Source organism: Leguminivora glycinivorella, chromosome 5 (assembly GCF_023078275.1).
Source record: "Leguminivora glycinivorella isolate SPB_JAAS2020 chromosome 5, LegGlyc_1.1, whole genome shotgun sequence".
Lineage (NCBI taxonomy): Eukaryota > Metazoa > Arthropoda > Insecta > Lepidoptera > Tortricidae > Leguminivora > Leguminivora glycinivorella.
Genome location: NC_062975.1, coordinates 20,833,128 through 20,848,858, shown reverse-complemented (window position 1 = coordinate 20,848,858; position 15,731 = coordinate 20,833,128). Strand labels below are relative to the sequence as shown.

Sequence of the window (15,731 nt, the reverse complement as noted above, 5' to 3'; positions counted from 1 at the left end):
AATACAGTATGCATATTTAAGTAAATAAGTACAGATACAGATATCAGGCAGGCAAGCATGGTCGCGCAATAAATGATAAAACATCAGGCCGTCCCTATCGCACTTACAAATAGTGCGATAGGGACGGCCTGATGTTTTATCATTTATCGCTTGATCATACTTCAGCCGCAGGTAACTAATATACGGTAATAGGTATAGGTATAGGTAGTACTGATTCGGTCAAACTGTGTTTTTTGAAAAAAAAATTAAATCCAAATAAAAATAAATGCGATTTGATACCTTAGCGTAAGGTGCTTTGCGCACACTAGCGTCCCCTCCCCCCCACCTGACGCAACCCCCCTTTTACCCTAAAATATGTCTCAAAATTCAGTTTTTTTTAATTTTAAGAAGATTTTTTTAAGAAGTGGCTCCGGGAATAAGTGTTGTGGATGAGAGGTCGCTTAATCTCCTGGGGTGTCCCGTTTTGGACCAGTCTTTTGAGGATTATGTGGAGGATAAAATTCAGAACTTCAAGTCTGTTTCGGATCGCTTACTGGAGATTAAAATGTTCATACGGCTTACACCATTTTTCGATATTGCCTGTTTGTCCCAAAGTTCACGTATGTTCTTCGGTGTAGTCATTTCTGGAAGTTCCCTAATCTTCTCTTGAAGTTGGACGAGTTGTTAAAGGATTCTCTGGTGTTGATCCTTAATGTGTCTCTTGATTCGAGGTCTTGGAGTCAGGCTACTCTGCCTATAAGATTTGGCGGTTTGGGAATCCGGAGTATCTCCAGTGTGGCGTTGCCTGCTTTCTTGGCGTCAGTGCATAGCGCGCACGGTTTAGTAGGAGGAATTTTGGGTTCATCTTTTGGTGACCTGGAACCTTCGCACCTCGCTGAGGCCAGGAGTGCATGGACATTGTCTTGCCCCAACGACTTGCCTTCTAATCTTTGCTCGCAGAGGCAGTGGGACGAGCCGCTTTGCCAGTTAGTACGGAATAATCTTCTTGATACGTCATCTGGCTTGGCTGAGCGTGCTCGTCTCTTGGCTGCTGCAGAGTGGGAATCAGGTCAGTGGTTGTTGGCCCTGCCATCTCCGTCTTTGGGTACGCTTCTGGACAACGTCACTTTTCGGCTGGCCGCCAGTTTGCGGGTAGGGGCAGTGACAAATGTGCCGCATCACTGCCAATGTGGCTCTATGGTGGACACCCTTGGTCATCATGGCCTTTCGTGTAGCAGGAGTGCGGGTCGGATTCCTCGTCATGCTAGTTTAAATGACATCATCCGAAGGGCTCTTGTCAGTGTGAAGGTACCGGCCATTCTGGAACCTGTTGGTCTGGCAAGAGATGATGGCAAGAGGCCCGACGGCATGACGTTGGTGCCGTGGTCCATGGGGAGGCCTCTGGTTTGGGATGCGACGTGCGTGGACACTTTCGCCGTTTCCCATTTGCCGGGCACTAGCGCTCTTGCTGGTCATGCGGCGTCTACTGCCGAAGACCGTAAACGTCGCAAGTACGATACGCTGGGCAGTGGGTATATTTTTGAGGCGTTTGCGGTCGAAATGATGGGACCTTGGGGGCCCGGGGCTCGGCGCCTCTATAAAGATTTGGCGTCTCGTTTGGTAGATGTGACGGGTGACAAAAGGGCTGGCCAGTATTTTGCTCAGAGAATAAGCATCGCCATTCAGCGAGGCAATGCGGCCAGCCTTTTGGGCACGCGGCCTGTTGGTGGCGACTTGCAGGGTGTTTTTGAGTTGTAGGTGTGTGTGTGTGTGTGTTTTTTTTTTTTTTTAGTATGTACTTTTAGGTTTAGTTTATTGACGATGCATGTTGCGGATTTTCCATTGTCTTACTTTTTGACGAAGCTTGTAGCTAATAACGGATTTTGTATTCAGTTGACGAAGCCTGCGTTGCGGATTTGAGAATATGGTCTCTGAATAAATTAACACCTTTTAATTTTTGGGGAAAGTATACATTTTAGAAAAAAATTGTCAATGAAAGAAATAATGCTCATGAAATTCCCAAGAAGAAAGGTCATATAATGTTTTCCCATACATTCTAACATAACTTGACCGAATCATACATACAATACATAAACTCAAGCCTGTGTTCCCAAAAGGAATAGACAGAGCACATGAATCCACTGCTCAAATATGTGTCACTCTAAGTTTTAAACAAACATGCGCATTTCCTTTCTGTATGTCAGTATAAAATAATAGGAAACAGATCTTGAACAATATTTGTAATGGTTACTGTATTGACAAATGCTATGTAACGTTTACTCAAAGATACTGTTGACAATGGTAAGTATCTCAATCATGGAGGGCACTGAGGATACAGTGGCGGACAAAAATAATATTTTGTTCGATGTGAATATTTTTTTTTTTATATTTACAATAAAATTCATGTAAGATGCCATCATTATTCAGTCCCTTATTAGTACAATATTGGTCTCGTTGTTTATTTTTTATACGCCGTGTACTTGTAGCATTATTACAATTAAAAGCACAATAAAATGCCAATTATGTATATTGAAATTATTCATAATTTAAGAAAAAATATGGATATCCGTCTAGCGCAGTGTACGAACTGTTACAGTCGTATATGAATTAATGAAATCATTCACATTGAAAATATGCATTAACGATCGATACCTAATTCAATACAAAAATGTTATCCGAAAACAGTTGATTTTTTCACCAGTTACGGTGAAGAAATGTACACATGTTTATGAACTCAATTGTACAAGCTTGTACTTAATCATGTTTTGAGATATTTGATGTCATTGGCACTAAAAAATTAAGCGCTGAGTCAGAGTGATGATTAAAATTACAAACTTTGACGTACTCACTTTACCTTTTAAGTAGAAAAGGCGAAAGAAACCGGCGAAAAGGTATTCCGTAAAAATTTCACGCTTTTTCAACTAACCAGAATATATTAATTTCCATGGCCAACATCACACTGTATCCTCGATTGTTTGTTTATCTGCTCTTGTCTAGTGGATGAGAGAGAGATAAAGAGTATTTATTGCGGATACCGCACGTGCAAATAAAATGGCCCGATGTGTACTGGCGTCAATGGCGCATAGGTTTTTTCGGAAGGGGGGATAAGCTCTGTTGTTTGCGTTTATTATAAGGTAGGCAGAGGTCTGTTTATTCTATCCTTAGCTGTTATTCCCATCGCTTAAGAGCTAAGGTAAGATTTTAGTTCTGTGTTGAACTTTTACATTTTTCAAAGAAAATTATTATGTAAAATTTACACGAAAACTACGTATATTATTTGACATTAAAATTTCAAAATAAATGGTTATAAGAGATGGTAAAACAAAAATAAAGCAAAAGTGAATTGATGATTATAAATATATTGTTTTAAAACTTTTTTAAATTATGTTCAATTGTATTACATAACTTTAAAACGAGGTACTTTTATACTAATCAACTAAATAAAATTTTACGACTAGGGAACAAATCAAATTATTTTTGTTGAATAGTTTTTGATTTGTTCTTTTTTCAAGTAGTCACACTACTATATATAAATTATAAATTGAAATAGATATCATACACGAAAGAAAAAACGACAAGGCCCACTGGTGGCCGAGCCGGGAATCGAACCCGGGTCTTCAGCTTACGCGGCTAACGTCTTCACCACTAGACCACCCGCCCGCCGCCGCCGTGTTTTCTTTCGTGTATGATATCTATTTCAATTTATAAATAAATTTTTATATTTTTTTTTCTAGAAAAGACTAACTATGGCCGCTACATATTTTGTTTTACAGTTAATTTCATAGGTAGGTTAAAATATCACAGTTTAATAGAGCAACTTACCATCACAGTTTGACCAAGGACCCAGAAACAGTGAAATTTTCGCGTAATTTAGTAAGCTACAGTGTCGGCTGCTACACCATACAAATAAATCTTCAACCTCATCCGGTAAAGAAATGGAGTGAAATGCACAATGATAGGAAGCAGACCGATTTAAATTCCAAGTCTGGCTCCGGAGAAATATGTGGTGCTCTCCATCTAACTCTTGCCAAATCGTGCTATTAAGTAGGCATTACGTTGCCTTTTAGGATTTAATGGCAGTATGGAAAATGTAAAATGTGGCTGCTATTCGATTTCAATTGTAGTGCGTTACGATGGGTGTAATTCTTGAAGCCTAGCTTGAAGCCGATTCTCAGGTCAGAAATAGAAATAATTTGTTCGCAAACACACTCATAACTATTCCAAATTTTAAACACTCATATTTATTTAGTAATGGAAAGAGTCGGACCATAAGGGTTCCTTTTGTACCTTTTTTTGTACGGAACCCTAAATACACAAAAGCAGAAGTGCTACGAAATGGTCTAATCTAATCTCAGCATATTGATAAAGATTCTAAGAATTAAGTTATGCAGAACGTATATGAACTCAATAACACGAGGAAGGATTTCTTTGGGACCATCGGTATCCATTTTGGTACAGCAATATACAGTCTAATATCTTTCTTGCCCCGTCCAAATGTATTGTTCAGTTGATCGGCTTTATTAAATAAGGATCCGCGTGGTAACATTTGGTCCGGCCTAGTTAGCTATGTACGTGTACTAGTGATGTGCTGTACCCGTGAAAATTTCCGAGTCGGGAATAATCCGTGTGGAGATAAATCACTCACAGTGTAGGTATATTCCCCACTCAGTAAATTTTCTCGGAAATGACACATCACTAGTCCAGCCTTAGTGCGGTAGTAACAGTTACTTTTCGTTTGCAACTGTGCTGTAAAAATTGGTATGTAGTCTACGCGACATGGTTGTTCGATCGCTAAACAAATCTAAATTTAAATATGTATGAAAACACGTAAGCTGTGTGGCTACACATTTTGTTCCGTTTATAAGTTATTCGTTTTTTTTTAATGGCCAATTTTTTCGAAGAATAATAAGAATTACTTTACTGAATATACAGATCGTATAAATAAACACACTTGTTGAATCTAAATACAAATATTAGCTCAAAAAGAAGCCATTACCACACACCACACCACACAACACCACACTCTATTGTCATATTGTTCAGATTTATGACTATCAAACTCGATGTTAATTGAATTCGATACGATAATTTTATTTTGTAAAAAAACCCATACCACCGTTACCCACCGTTACCCATACCGTTAGTTCCATACCGGTATTAACTAATCTTAAGATACAATAAAATCTGAAGCCTCGTATTAAATATTATATTTTCTCATAGACCCCGCTCACCATGTTATAACATGTACAGAAATAATACAAGATTCTTATTGTAACCTTCCCTGTATCAAAATGAACTATATTTTTTCTACGTATTTTTCCAGCGGTTAGTTTTCGTTTCATTAGAGTATGTCGGGTTCGCGGGTTATCTGACGTCATACAACTATGTAGTGGTGTACTGTTACTACCACTAAAGAGGAGCGAGTATTATAGAGAGTTACTGTCAAAAATGTATAATCACAGTACATAGACTGCCATCTCTCGACACAGGCTTAAAACTTTTGAACCTCAGTTTTGACAATTTGGCCCATATTCTTAGCTTGATATGTGTTAAAATGTCAAATAGTAATACTAGCGCCATCGCCATCTAGCCGAGCGTTCCCCAAAGGTGTATCGCCATCTAGTTCACCGTACTTACCTTTTTATGAATGGTTTTGAGGTACGTGTTTTTTCTTAGACTTTATCTGTCTATACGGAGTTATATAATATGTCTTTGCCCCTATTCAGCTATTGGATAGCGAATCAAACCAATCTCCATTTAGGCTGTTAGTTTAGATTGCGAGTATTGAACAATAATTGAATGTATTTTATTGTGTTAGAAGTTAGAACATTAGATATTGCAGCAAAATGATATAATATGTTTAAAATTTCATGGAGACAGTTTTCAACAGACTAATCCCAATAAGGTCTAGTTACCCTTCGGTTGGAAGGTCAGGTGGCAGTCGCTTTCGTAAAACTAGTGCCTACGCCAAATCTTGGGATTAGTTGTCAAAGCGAACCCCAGGCTCCCATGAGCCGTGGCAAATGCCGGGATAACGCAAGGAGGATGATGATGAGACAGATAAAGTCTAAGAAAATAACGTACCTCAGTACCATACAGAAAAAGGTACGGTGGCATAGATGGCATTACACTTTTGGGGTACGCTCAACTAGATGGCGCTAATAGTAATATTTGACATTTTAAAACATATCAAGCTAAGAATATGGGCCAAATTGTCAAAACTGAGGTTCAAAAGTTTTAAGCCTGTGTCTAGAGATGGCAGTCTATGCACTGTGGTTAGGTACACATTTTACTTTGACAGTAACTATCTATCTATAATACTCGATCCTCTTTGATTGGGGCGAAGCACCATAATATGGTGTATTATACCCGCTATCGCACCTCGCAACACTGACGGCTAGTTATTAAGTGCTTCAATTACAAATATGTTTTCTCTAAATACCTGATAGTTTAGTAATATTATTAATTATTTACAGTTACGTGTTTTAGGTCAATTTATTTAATAATTGATGAGATTTTACTGGTAGCTAAAATGTTCGTTAAAGGTATATGGTATATGCTAGGTTAAGATGGTTTTCTGTGGGCAAAACATACCAGTGTTATTATTGAGTTTAGATTTTTATATTAAAGAACAATATTATTTAAACACTAACCAATGAGCATTGCGATACAGCGAGGAAATGTCGCCAGTATCCTTGGTACAATGCCTCAAGGGCCTATATTAGACATTAGTTAGCTTTTAAGTAAACTTAGTAGTCTTAGTTTCAAATAATTATTTAAATACGCTAATGAATAACCTATATCTACGTTACAATCTGACATTTCATTAATTGCCATCGCAGTTATGTTACATCCCAAAAACTCTCCCTTGTCCAATTGTTTTTTTTTTACTGGAAACAAGTACCTCAATCATTTGACCACAATCTCACCTGATTGAGTGCCAATGCAGTCTAGGATAAAGCATGTTCACCCAAAAAAAATCTGTTTATTTCAAAATTGACTTTGATCTTTTATTTGTTAACAGGTGAAGTCGCTTCCTCGATGGCGCTTACGCTGTTCTGTGCATCGCTATCTATCTACGAGATAATTATCAGGTGAGTAACCGTACCAAGAATACTAAAATTCGATAATTTCTGCGTAATTTACGTTATACTAGCATTACCTGACTCGCATTAATAATGTTAGTACGAGCGAGATACGCGTGTATAAAGACACACAATGGCTAGCGAATGTTGTCATAAGGCATAGGAAAATAAACATTGACTGAAATTAAAAGAATATTAGAAAAACTAAAATTGTATGATAACTTTTTGTTGACGAAAATACTTTGTGAAAATCTTATCGATACAAATGAAATAAGGGGTACTTATAAAAAATATTAAACTAAGTAACATGTTACTACCGTACCTGTCTAAAACCAATTACAAGTTTTTACAAGCTTTTATTTATTAAATATACCTATTTTAATAATAAAACTACCGTGAGACACTTACATATTAAACATGTAAAATCGGGTAACTCACGTAAAATTGGCGAAGGTCGCGTGCTCAATGAAAATGCTCCTCGTTACGGAGCGAAACATGTCGAGCGACCTTCGACAATTTCACGTGAGTTACCCGATTTTACATGTTTAATAAATATACCTATTATTTATTTCTACCTTATTACATATTTGTACTGTATATGGACATATAGCACACTCAATGAAGCCTATCTCGCGGGAAATAATTCGTGTATAGGCGAATTTTGGCATAGTTGTAGGGAATGGTGTTCTAATCCACATACTCAAAGTACTGATGGGTAGGGGAGGAGCTAACGGGTGGAGGGGGGTGTAAAGGTCCCTTTTTTTAGTTTTTCGCGAATAACTCTTAAACTGTGGCACATAGCAAAAAATGTTCTGAAACACACAATATAATACTTACACACAATATTATACCACCTAATAACATTTTATACTACTTTCGAGCAAACTTACAAAAAAGATTAATCCCGACTATTTAGATCATCCAAGCAATCTAAAAGTGAATAAAGCTGCGTTCTTTCGCTAAAACCCGCAAAATAAAGAAAAGTGTTAGACCGGATTCCCTCGCTCCATTCTCCCGCTGTTTCCGCACTTCTCATCTTTTATTTTAATATTTCAGAATCCTCCGATGATGTCGGGCCCCGGGCTGGACCTTTGCAGTTTGTACATAAAAGAGTTTTAATAAGAACTAGCAGTATAAGAATCGGTTGTACTATAACTACTCGGCTACTTTAAGTTTAGGATTTATAGCCAGACGTTGGGCAAAATTGAATTTGTAGATAATTAGAGAGTTCCTTTGTCGATAAATTAAATTATCTATGTTTTTTCTATATTGCTCCACGTGTTTCTTATAAAATGTGAAATCAGTGTTGAAATTACGCAAAAAGACAGTAAAATAAAGTACTATTTTTATTCACATTTTGTGTCACAATTTGGATTTCTTTCAACCCCTTTTTGCAAAAAGTGGCACTGAAACTTAGTAGTTCATGTGCTCTGCCTACCCCTTTATGGGATACAGGCGTGATTATATGTATGTATGTATGTTTATTTACTTACTTTTCCTCATCATCTTATGTTCTTTCAAGTCTAATATTTGAAACATAATATAATATCTCATTATTGCTTTTTTTGTTTATTTGTTTCTTTCTATGTTATAAAATTGTTTAAGTGAGAGTTATTGTGGCGTAAAATTAAAGTACCTATGTTATCTGCTGTAGCAAGTATTTCAAAATAATACAAAAGTATTTCCAAACACAGTTGGAAACATCACGTTTTTATGTAGAATCAGGTTTCTCGAACTAGGAACTTCCTACCTGTAATTTAATTTTGCCCATAAAATCTGATGTCTGGACATTGTATCTTCCTTTCCACGCGATCTTCCTTTGTCCTTTATAATATTGTAAACTGGGCAAGAATGGTCTTGCCAGCTAGAAAAGAGTCAAACATTGACTTGACACAGTTCAGTTTCAATCAGGAACTTCTATGTAGTTTGTTACTCACACAATTTTGTTACCGCGCCAAATTATTCAGCGTCTTGTAAAATGGTGTTTGCGCCAAGTTTGTGTCGATCAGCACGCATAGGTACATCTGGCTAGATACTGACGCTCAAGAAACTCCAGTAAAGGGTTGGGTTATCCCATACTAACGTATTGTGAGTGAACGCTATGATGAAAATGATGTGGATGCACAGTTGAACCAACGGTGAGTCAAAAAGTAAACTCCGACGATACGCTGATGTGGGATCTCTCTAAAACTGCCATAAGACCCTAATTAAAATATAAGATTTTTTTGTAAATTCTGAAACTACCTATTAAAATTATTGTGCTGTGTTTTCAATGATGCAGTTAAAAAAAAAACCGTTGACTTTTATAATTGAGAATCATTTAAAAGGTTATGCATTACAGGTATTCAATACACAATTACAATGTCCCAGATAGTTACGAGTACTATTCCATAAATAATATTAATCGCGATGAATAAATAATTATTGTTTCTTGGAAAATCTATTTAAAATGATTGTTCTTGGATTCACTGGATCTTTTAATCGTAAACTAGAACTTTCCTTTGCTAATCCGCGAACATGGATTTCCGCAAAGTAACGCCTGATTCCATCGATTAAACGATCTTTTATTTCGGTATATAATTATTATACATACTTACGTATTATTAATTGACTGTATAAGTATGAAACGTTTTAATGTGTCGATTGTATGTTGTGAAATATAACATTTATTTTATCAACTAATTAGTTCCTACATTTTGGAGTTATTGAAATGTGCCCGATTTGTTCTTTGTTACTTATAGAGATATTTTAAGTAAATACATACCCTCGGTGTTACACTCGGTGAAGCAGAAAATAATTTTAATAAATCATTGAATATAAATATAGGTCGCAGAATATTAAGTAAGCTTGTTTTTGATCCGCAATAAATACATTTTATTTACATTATTATGCGTTACGTGTACAAGTAGCAAAACTGCTGCGTATTTAAATTAAACGGGACTTCATCTTAATATTAATGTTGTTAAAAACCTGAATGTATTTTTTCGTCTATTTAACACAAACTCTCAAGAGTGACATTACGGTCATGTCCTAACTTTATCGATATCGACATAAAGTGAGTTTCCCTGCACTTTATAAACAAAAATAGTAATTTGTTTTACAAGGGGGCAAAGTGGTTGTTTTTTTAACACTTTCGAAACCGGGCTCTACGCGGCGCTACGACATTTTCGCTACATACGGGGAAACCCATGTAATCGGCTACGCTTCTACGAGCGGTGTACCCGACAGTCGGGTTCTTGGTAGCGAAAGTGTTAAGCTTTTGTATATTAATATAATGTATTGCTACCCGAAAACTTCGAGAGAAAAATTCCGATAAGCGAGATTCAAAAAGTAGAATCTTAAGCATTGCGAGAGTTTAAGGCACGAAGGGTAAACAAACTATGCTATCGAGTGACATACGCATTGTTTATTCACACCAACACGAAAAAATACTAACTTTTGAACATCAAACTAGTGATGTGCAAGTTGCGAAACCTTTCCAAAAAATCTTAAATTTCTTGAAAAACTCACGAAACTTTCACGAAAAATAAAGGGAATTTAAATTTATGAAATGGAAAGTTTCCACCCATACAATTGTTCTACCCAAGAGTTTCCAAAGTTTTCCTATGTCAAAATTTTAAAATTTTGGAATTTTTCCGTCAGCACATCAGTACATTAAACTAAATCAAATCCATCAATTTATTAAACATTGAACATTTAAATTCACAAATTTTAAAGATCAGTTCTACCAACCAGCTTATTTAGGACAAGAATTTGAAATAACTTTGCACTCTTGTGGATTAAATGCAACTTTCTTACCAGTTTCCGAAGACTCTAGAGATCCTTTGCCAGTCGGTGTGATGAAAATCAAATTGCACCCTAAAAAGCTGAGTATGATTATTCCTGAGTTTGTCACTGTCACGGTATTGTCAGTCTAATGTCACGATCGAAACCGATGATAAAAATAATCGCGTTATTCATAAACGCTCTAAAAACCTGCATTAACTGATAATCGTTTTTCTGAACGTGTCATGTTTATGTAATTGTGAAAAAGGGATAAAATACAAATTTAAAAATCAAAAATAGTTGGAAAAGTCCCGTTTTATTTTAAACAAGCTGTTTATTTTGCTCAAGATAGTTTATAATCCCAAATTTGCTTATGCGAGCTAAAACAAGTAATATTTTACTACCTTATAATCTCGGGATATACGAATAACAACGAAATAAAATTTAACGAAATTAAAAAAAAATCTTTTGTCCATGTATTATCATTTATTATGCCTTCACAAATGTATACATTGTGTATGTACTTATAGCTATTTGTAAATTTAGGTACCTATTGTATATAATAACTACCCCTACTATTACTTTTAAGTATTATTAAATAAGGCTTTATGGCCATGATTGTTATGATTAAAGTTTAGAGAAATAATATTAATATTATGTGTATTAAATATGTAACAGTACATTACGATGCAAGTGCGAAAAAAAGGAAGTTCGAAACAAGTGGCGATAAATTAAAACACGACCGAAGGGAGTGTTTTAAATCGACACGAGTTACGAATTTCCTTTTCGCACGTGTATCGTACGACGTTTTTCAGTACAGATGAGCCTCTGAAGTTTCGACCTGGCATATAATGAACCACTTCTCGCACTAGTGCTTAAAAAAAACACCATCTGTACTGAAAAATATTATAAATGTTCTCGTAAGTAATGTGTGATCTGTAGTTTTTATTTAGTAGATGAAATATTAGAGTAAAATAATTTAATAATTGTAATAATGTCTCAGAATGAAAGACTCCGTAAACAATATGTGTATTTCAGTCAAAAATAATCTACAGTTATTTATACAGAAGTTACAGGACATCCGTCCTAAATTTCTAAAACCTCATTAATAATACTTATAATATACTTGCAAGTTGGATGTATTAAGACAGTAATAGTTATTTGTTATACAAGGGGGCAAAGTTGTATTTTAACGCCGAGTGTGGAATTGAAAAACGAGCAAGTGAAAGGATTCTATAGTTGAACCACGAGCGAAGCGAGTGGTTCGAGAATAGAATCCTGAACTTGCGAGTTTTTTAACACACGAGAAGTAAAATACATTTGCACCCGAGTGTAACACAAAACTTTTCCCCTCACTATAGCGAGGAAACTACAACGCAAAAAATGCGTTTATCACTGCTTCCAGTAGTTCCACAGGTGGTAAATCATCTTTATTACTAGATTCACCTACTTTTATCAATTTTAAAGCAGTTAATTTGACTTTATTCAAGGTCAAATTACTTTACCCACTAGTAGATAAAATGCGTTTTTACCCGCTGGTATTAAAGGACAAAACACGTGTTTCCGAGCTAGTGAGGGGAAAAAGTAATAGTTGAAAAATGAATAAGGTATAGGAGGGCTATTTCAACTGGTGGATAATTTCAAGTAATCAGAATATTTTCAATTAGATTATTAACATGACATTATTTAAAATTGTAAAACATAGAAACAATTTTTCACCACACCAACTGGTAAAGGCTTACTTTGCTATTCGAAAACAGATAGCAAAATTGCATTTTATCCACAAGAGTGCAAAGTAATTTCATACAAATTTTAACTTGATGTCTTAAGCTGGCTGGTAGAATTGGCCTATAAATGATGATTTTGAATCATAAATATTGAATAGATTGATGGATTTGATTTAGTTTGATATTTTATAGTCAGTATTTTGTTCGTGTTGGTGTGGTGAAAAATTTTGTGTTTCACTCGGTGGCAAAGTTTGTTTAACCTTCGTGCCTTGAAACCCTCGCAACGCTCAAGATTCCACTTTTTCAACGCTCGCGGTTCAATATTGGAATCTTTCGCTTGCTCGGGTATCAATATTGGCACATGCGGTTAAACAACAACTTTGCCCCCTTGTAAAACAAATAACTATTATAGTAGGTACTTGAAACTACCCGCCAGTCGAAATTGTGACACGATGCAAGTGCGTTCATATTATTATATGTATAAGTATGTCAATAAACTCCGTGATTTTGTAATTTATACGCAGAAATATATAGAAACGCAACACAGACTTCCACGTGTGTTCTGGCCTCCTGGATCCCTGGCCAATTTTGGTTCTTTTGAATTTAGAACTTTCTTTTATTACTGTAAAAGGTCAAACCTTATGTACTCGTACGAGGGCACCCGGGTCCAGGAGGCTAGAAACTCGTGATTAACGTGGTTACTTTCAGCAGGGCAAGCACATGAGGCGAGACAGTATAGTAATACAACCTATCCCACTCTTATTAATACAGTTAAAAAGAGACGGGTAGTCTATTTAGCCGGTGAGATATATGCTTGCTCTGCAGTAGACGCAATATAAAGCAATTGAGACTCAGGAGTTCTGAATAACGTCAAAATTATATTAATCAAGTATAAATTAACCTTTGTTTATTAACATGTATTTCTCTTTTACATTTTTCCTTGTGCTAAAAAGCCCTTATCTATCTCGGCCGTGTTTTCGACATGCACGGTGCTTTCGAGTTTCTCAGAGTTAGTTGCGTATCGGCACTTCACGCAAGAGCGCTTATAAGAATAAAAACAAGAAAATGAAATATACGCGGAGAATAAATATTTAGGTTAGGTAGGAACTTTTAGAATAAAACAACAAAGATTATTCATTCAAATTACTTGACTGTGTGTACATGTAAAAAAACCTCATAATAAAATATATTATAACTATGAAAAACTTGACTTGTAGATAATAACTGTATGTAATTAGTTAAACGAAGTAGACAATATTTCTGTAAGAATCTATTGGAAGTAACGAAAACTGTTGTTAGAATTCTATGATTAAATATTGATTTTGTGAATCGTTTATTAATTAAATACTATTAGAATAGTTTTTTCGTTGTTGGTTATATGAAAACATTTTATACGACATTTCATGTTCTGCAATGATTTGCTCCAACATGGCAACTTTTTTTAAAAAGTCTGTTGAATAAATTATTTAAATGAATGGTTGTGTTATTTTGTAAAACAGGAAAAATGTCCCATTTCTAGCGAAGTTATTTTCTTTTTAAGTCGAAAATACGAGTACAATTGCATTTCAAAATTGAGTGGGAACTTCCCGTTTGTTTTAAGTTACAGAGAATAACAGGAAATACAATTGATTCTGTCTTATACAGTCAAATAATTTAATTTCCGACCTATTCAACGAACAACCAAAGTCGCAAGAAACATCAATATTAGGTATATTGTTAACGCGATAAGGTACAAAATGCAACTTTATACAACTTTTTTGACAACTGTCACAGAATAAATAATTATACTAACGTGGAGGTACTACAATACCAAAGTTTGACAGCAGTTCAGGTTCAAAACATTTATTTTATAATGGATGTCACTGTCCCTTTCGACTTTTTAGCGTAGTAAAAACATTGCGTACACACAAGGAACTGAACTGAAGATAAAGTGTAAAGGAATTGACTAGGACACTTATCTATTCGCGAATTAGAAAAGTATGTAATCTTCTAGGTTGTGACACAAAATGATGTCAAGTTTTGCCAAGTCTAATAATTGCTACGAAGCCATACGAATCGCCCGATGGGGACAGTAACCGAACAAACGGAACCGAACCGTAACCGAACAAATCAACTACCCATAGCAAACGGAGCACACTACACGTCCAATGTATTCTACCATTCTGTAGCGGCCCACGGTCAACAGTTCGCCAGTCCTTAACGGCCTCTCAGTTAAAAACAAAAAGTAACGATGCCTAATTAATAAAACAGATGAAATTGACACAGAGATATCATCAACCATCAAAAAGTGGAGTCAATTCGGAATGTATGGGGATGGGTCTTTATACATTCTGCGAGTCTTTCTTTTCCACACAAACTAACAGTATCAAAACTGAACGGCACAACCAAAAGAGGCGTTGAAATTCCAACACAGTAAGTATCTCAATTTAGCAACCACCATTTTAAATTCTCGGGTGTATCAGTCCCGAGTATATCCGCAACACCCAGTTATCCCCCGTAATACTAGTAATTCCGCCGTAATTCCTGTAATTCGCCGTAATACCTGCAATTTCGCCGCGCAACATTTGTGAGCGGGCCTAAGAGCGCGTAAGATTTTAAAGGCCCGCTATCTGCTGCGTAAAACTGGCCCTGTATTCGCAAAGCTTACTGCGGACAAGCGAGTGTTCACCTCGATTTAAATATCTTTGATAGACCTGTCAGAAATTACAGTCACTTTAAAATTTTATAAAAATGCGTAAGGTACAGCGGGACAAATCTCGACTGGAGGGCTTATGTAACTGATCCATTTTTTACATGCCCCCCAGTCGAGATTTGGCCCGCTGTGCCTAAGTCATGTAATTTAGGCTTTAAATATAAATTATGTACCTAAATTTTCATTCGAATCTCGACACGTTACAACTCTAAATACCATATGAATCGGATACGTTGCTTTAATTGCGACAATAAACCTAAAAAGCGATCTCTTCCAGGCAAGTTTTAGGTAACGAACATAGAAAAGAATATCTTATAATTATGTAATCCTTCTTATAATTACCTATTTTTTCTCTAAAACTCTAAACACATTAATAAATTTGGTGACAAAGAAAGTAAAGTACAATCATTCACAAAGGTACAACAAGCGCTGTTGGCCTAGCGGTAAGAGCGTGTGACTTTCGATCCTGAGGTCGCGGGTTCG

The 15,731-nt window shown here is 35.9% G+C and overlaps 1 protein-coding gene across 1 annotated transcript in view; it reads left to right on the top strand.

Moving 5' to 3' along the window:
• Nucleotides 1–8,409, top strand: part of LOC125226582 — a 509,615-nt gene extending 501,206 nt beyond the window's left edge. Inside the window, exons 8-9 of the mRNA XM_048130586.1 lie at nt 7,004–7,073; nt 8,121–8,409. Of these exons, the coding sequence (XP_047986543.1) occupies nt 7,004–7,073; nt 8,121–8,133 (83 nt within the window). The 3' untranslated portion in view covers nt 8,134–8,409. The remainder of the gene's footprint in view (nt 1–7,003; nt 7,074–8,120) is intronic.
• The last annotated feature ends 7,322 nt before the right edge of the window (nt 8,410–15,731 follow it).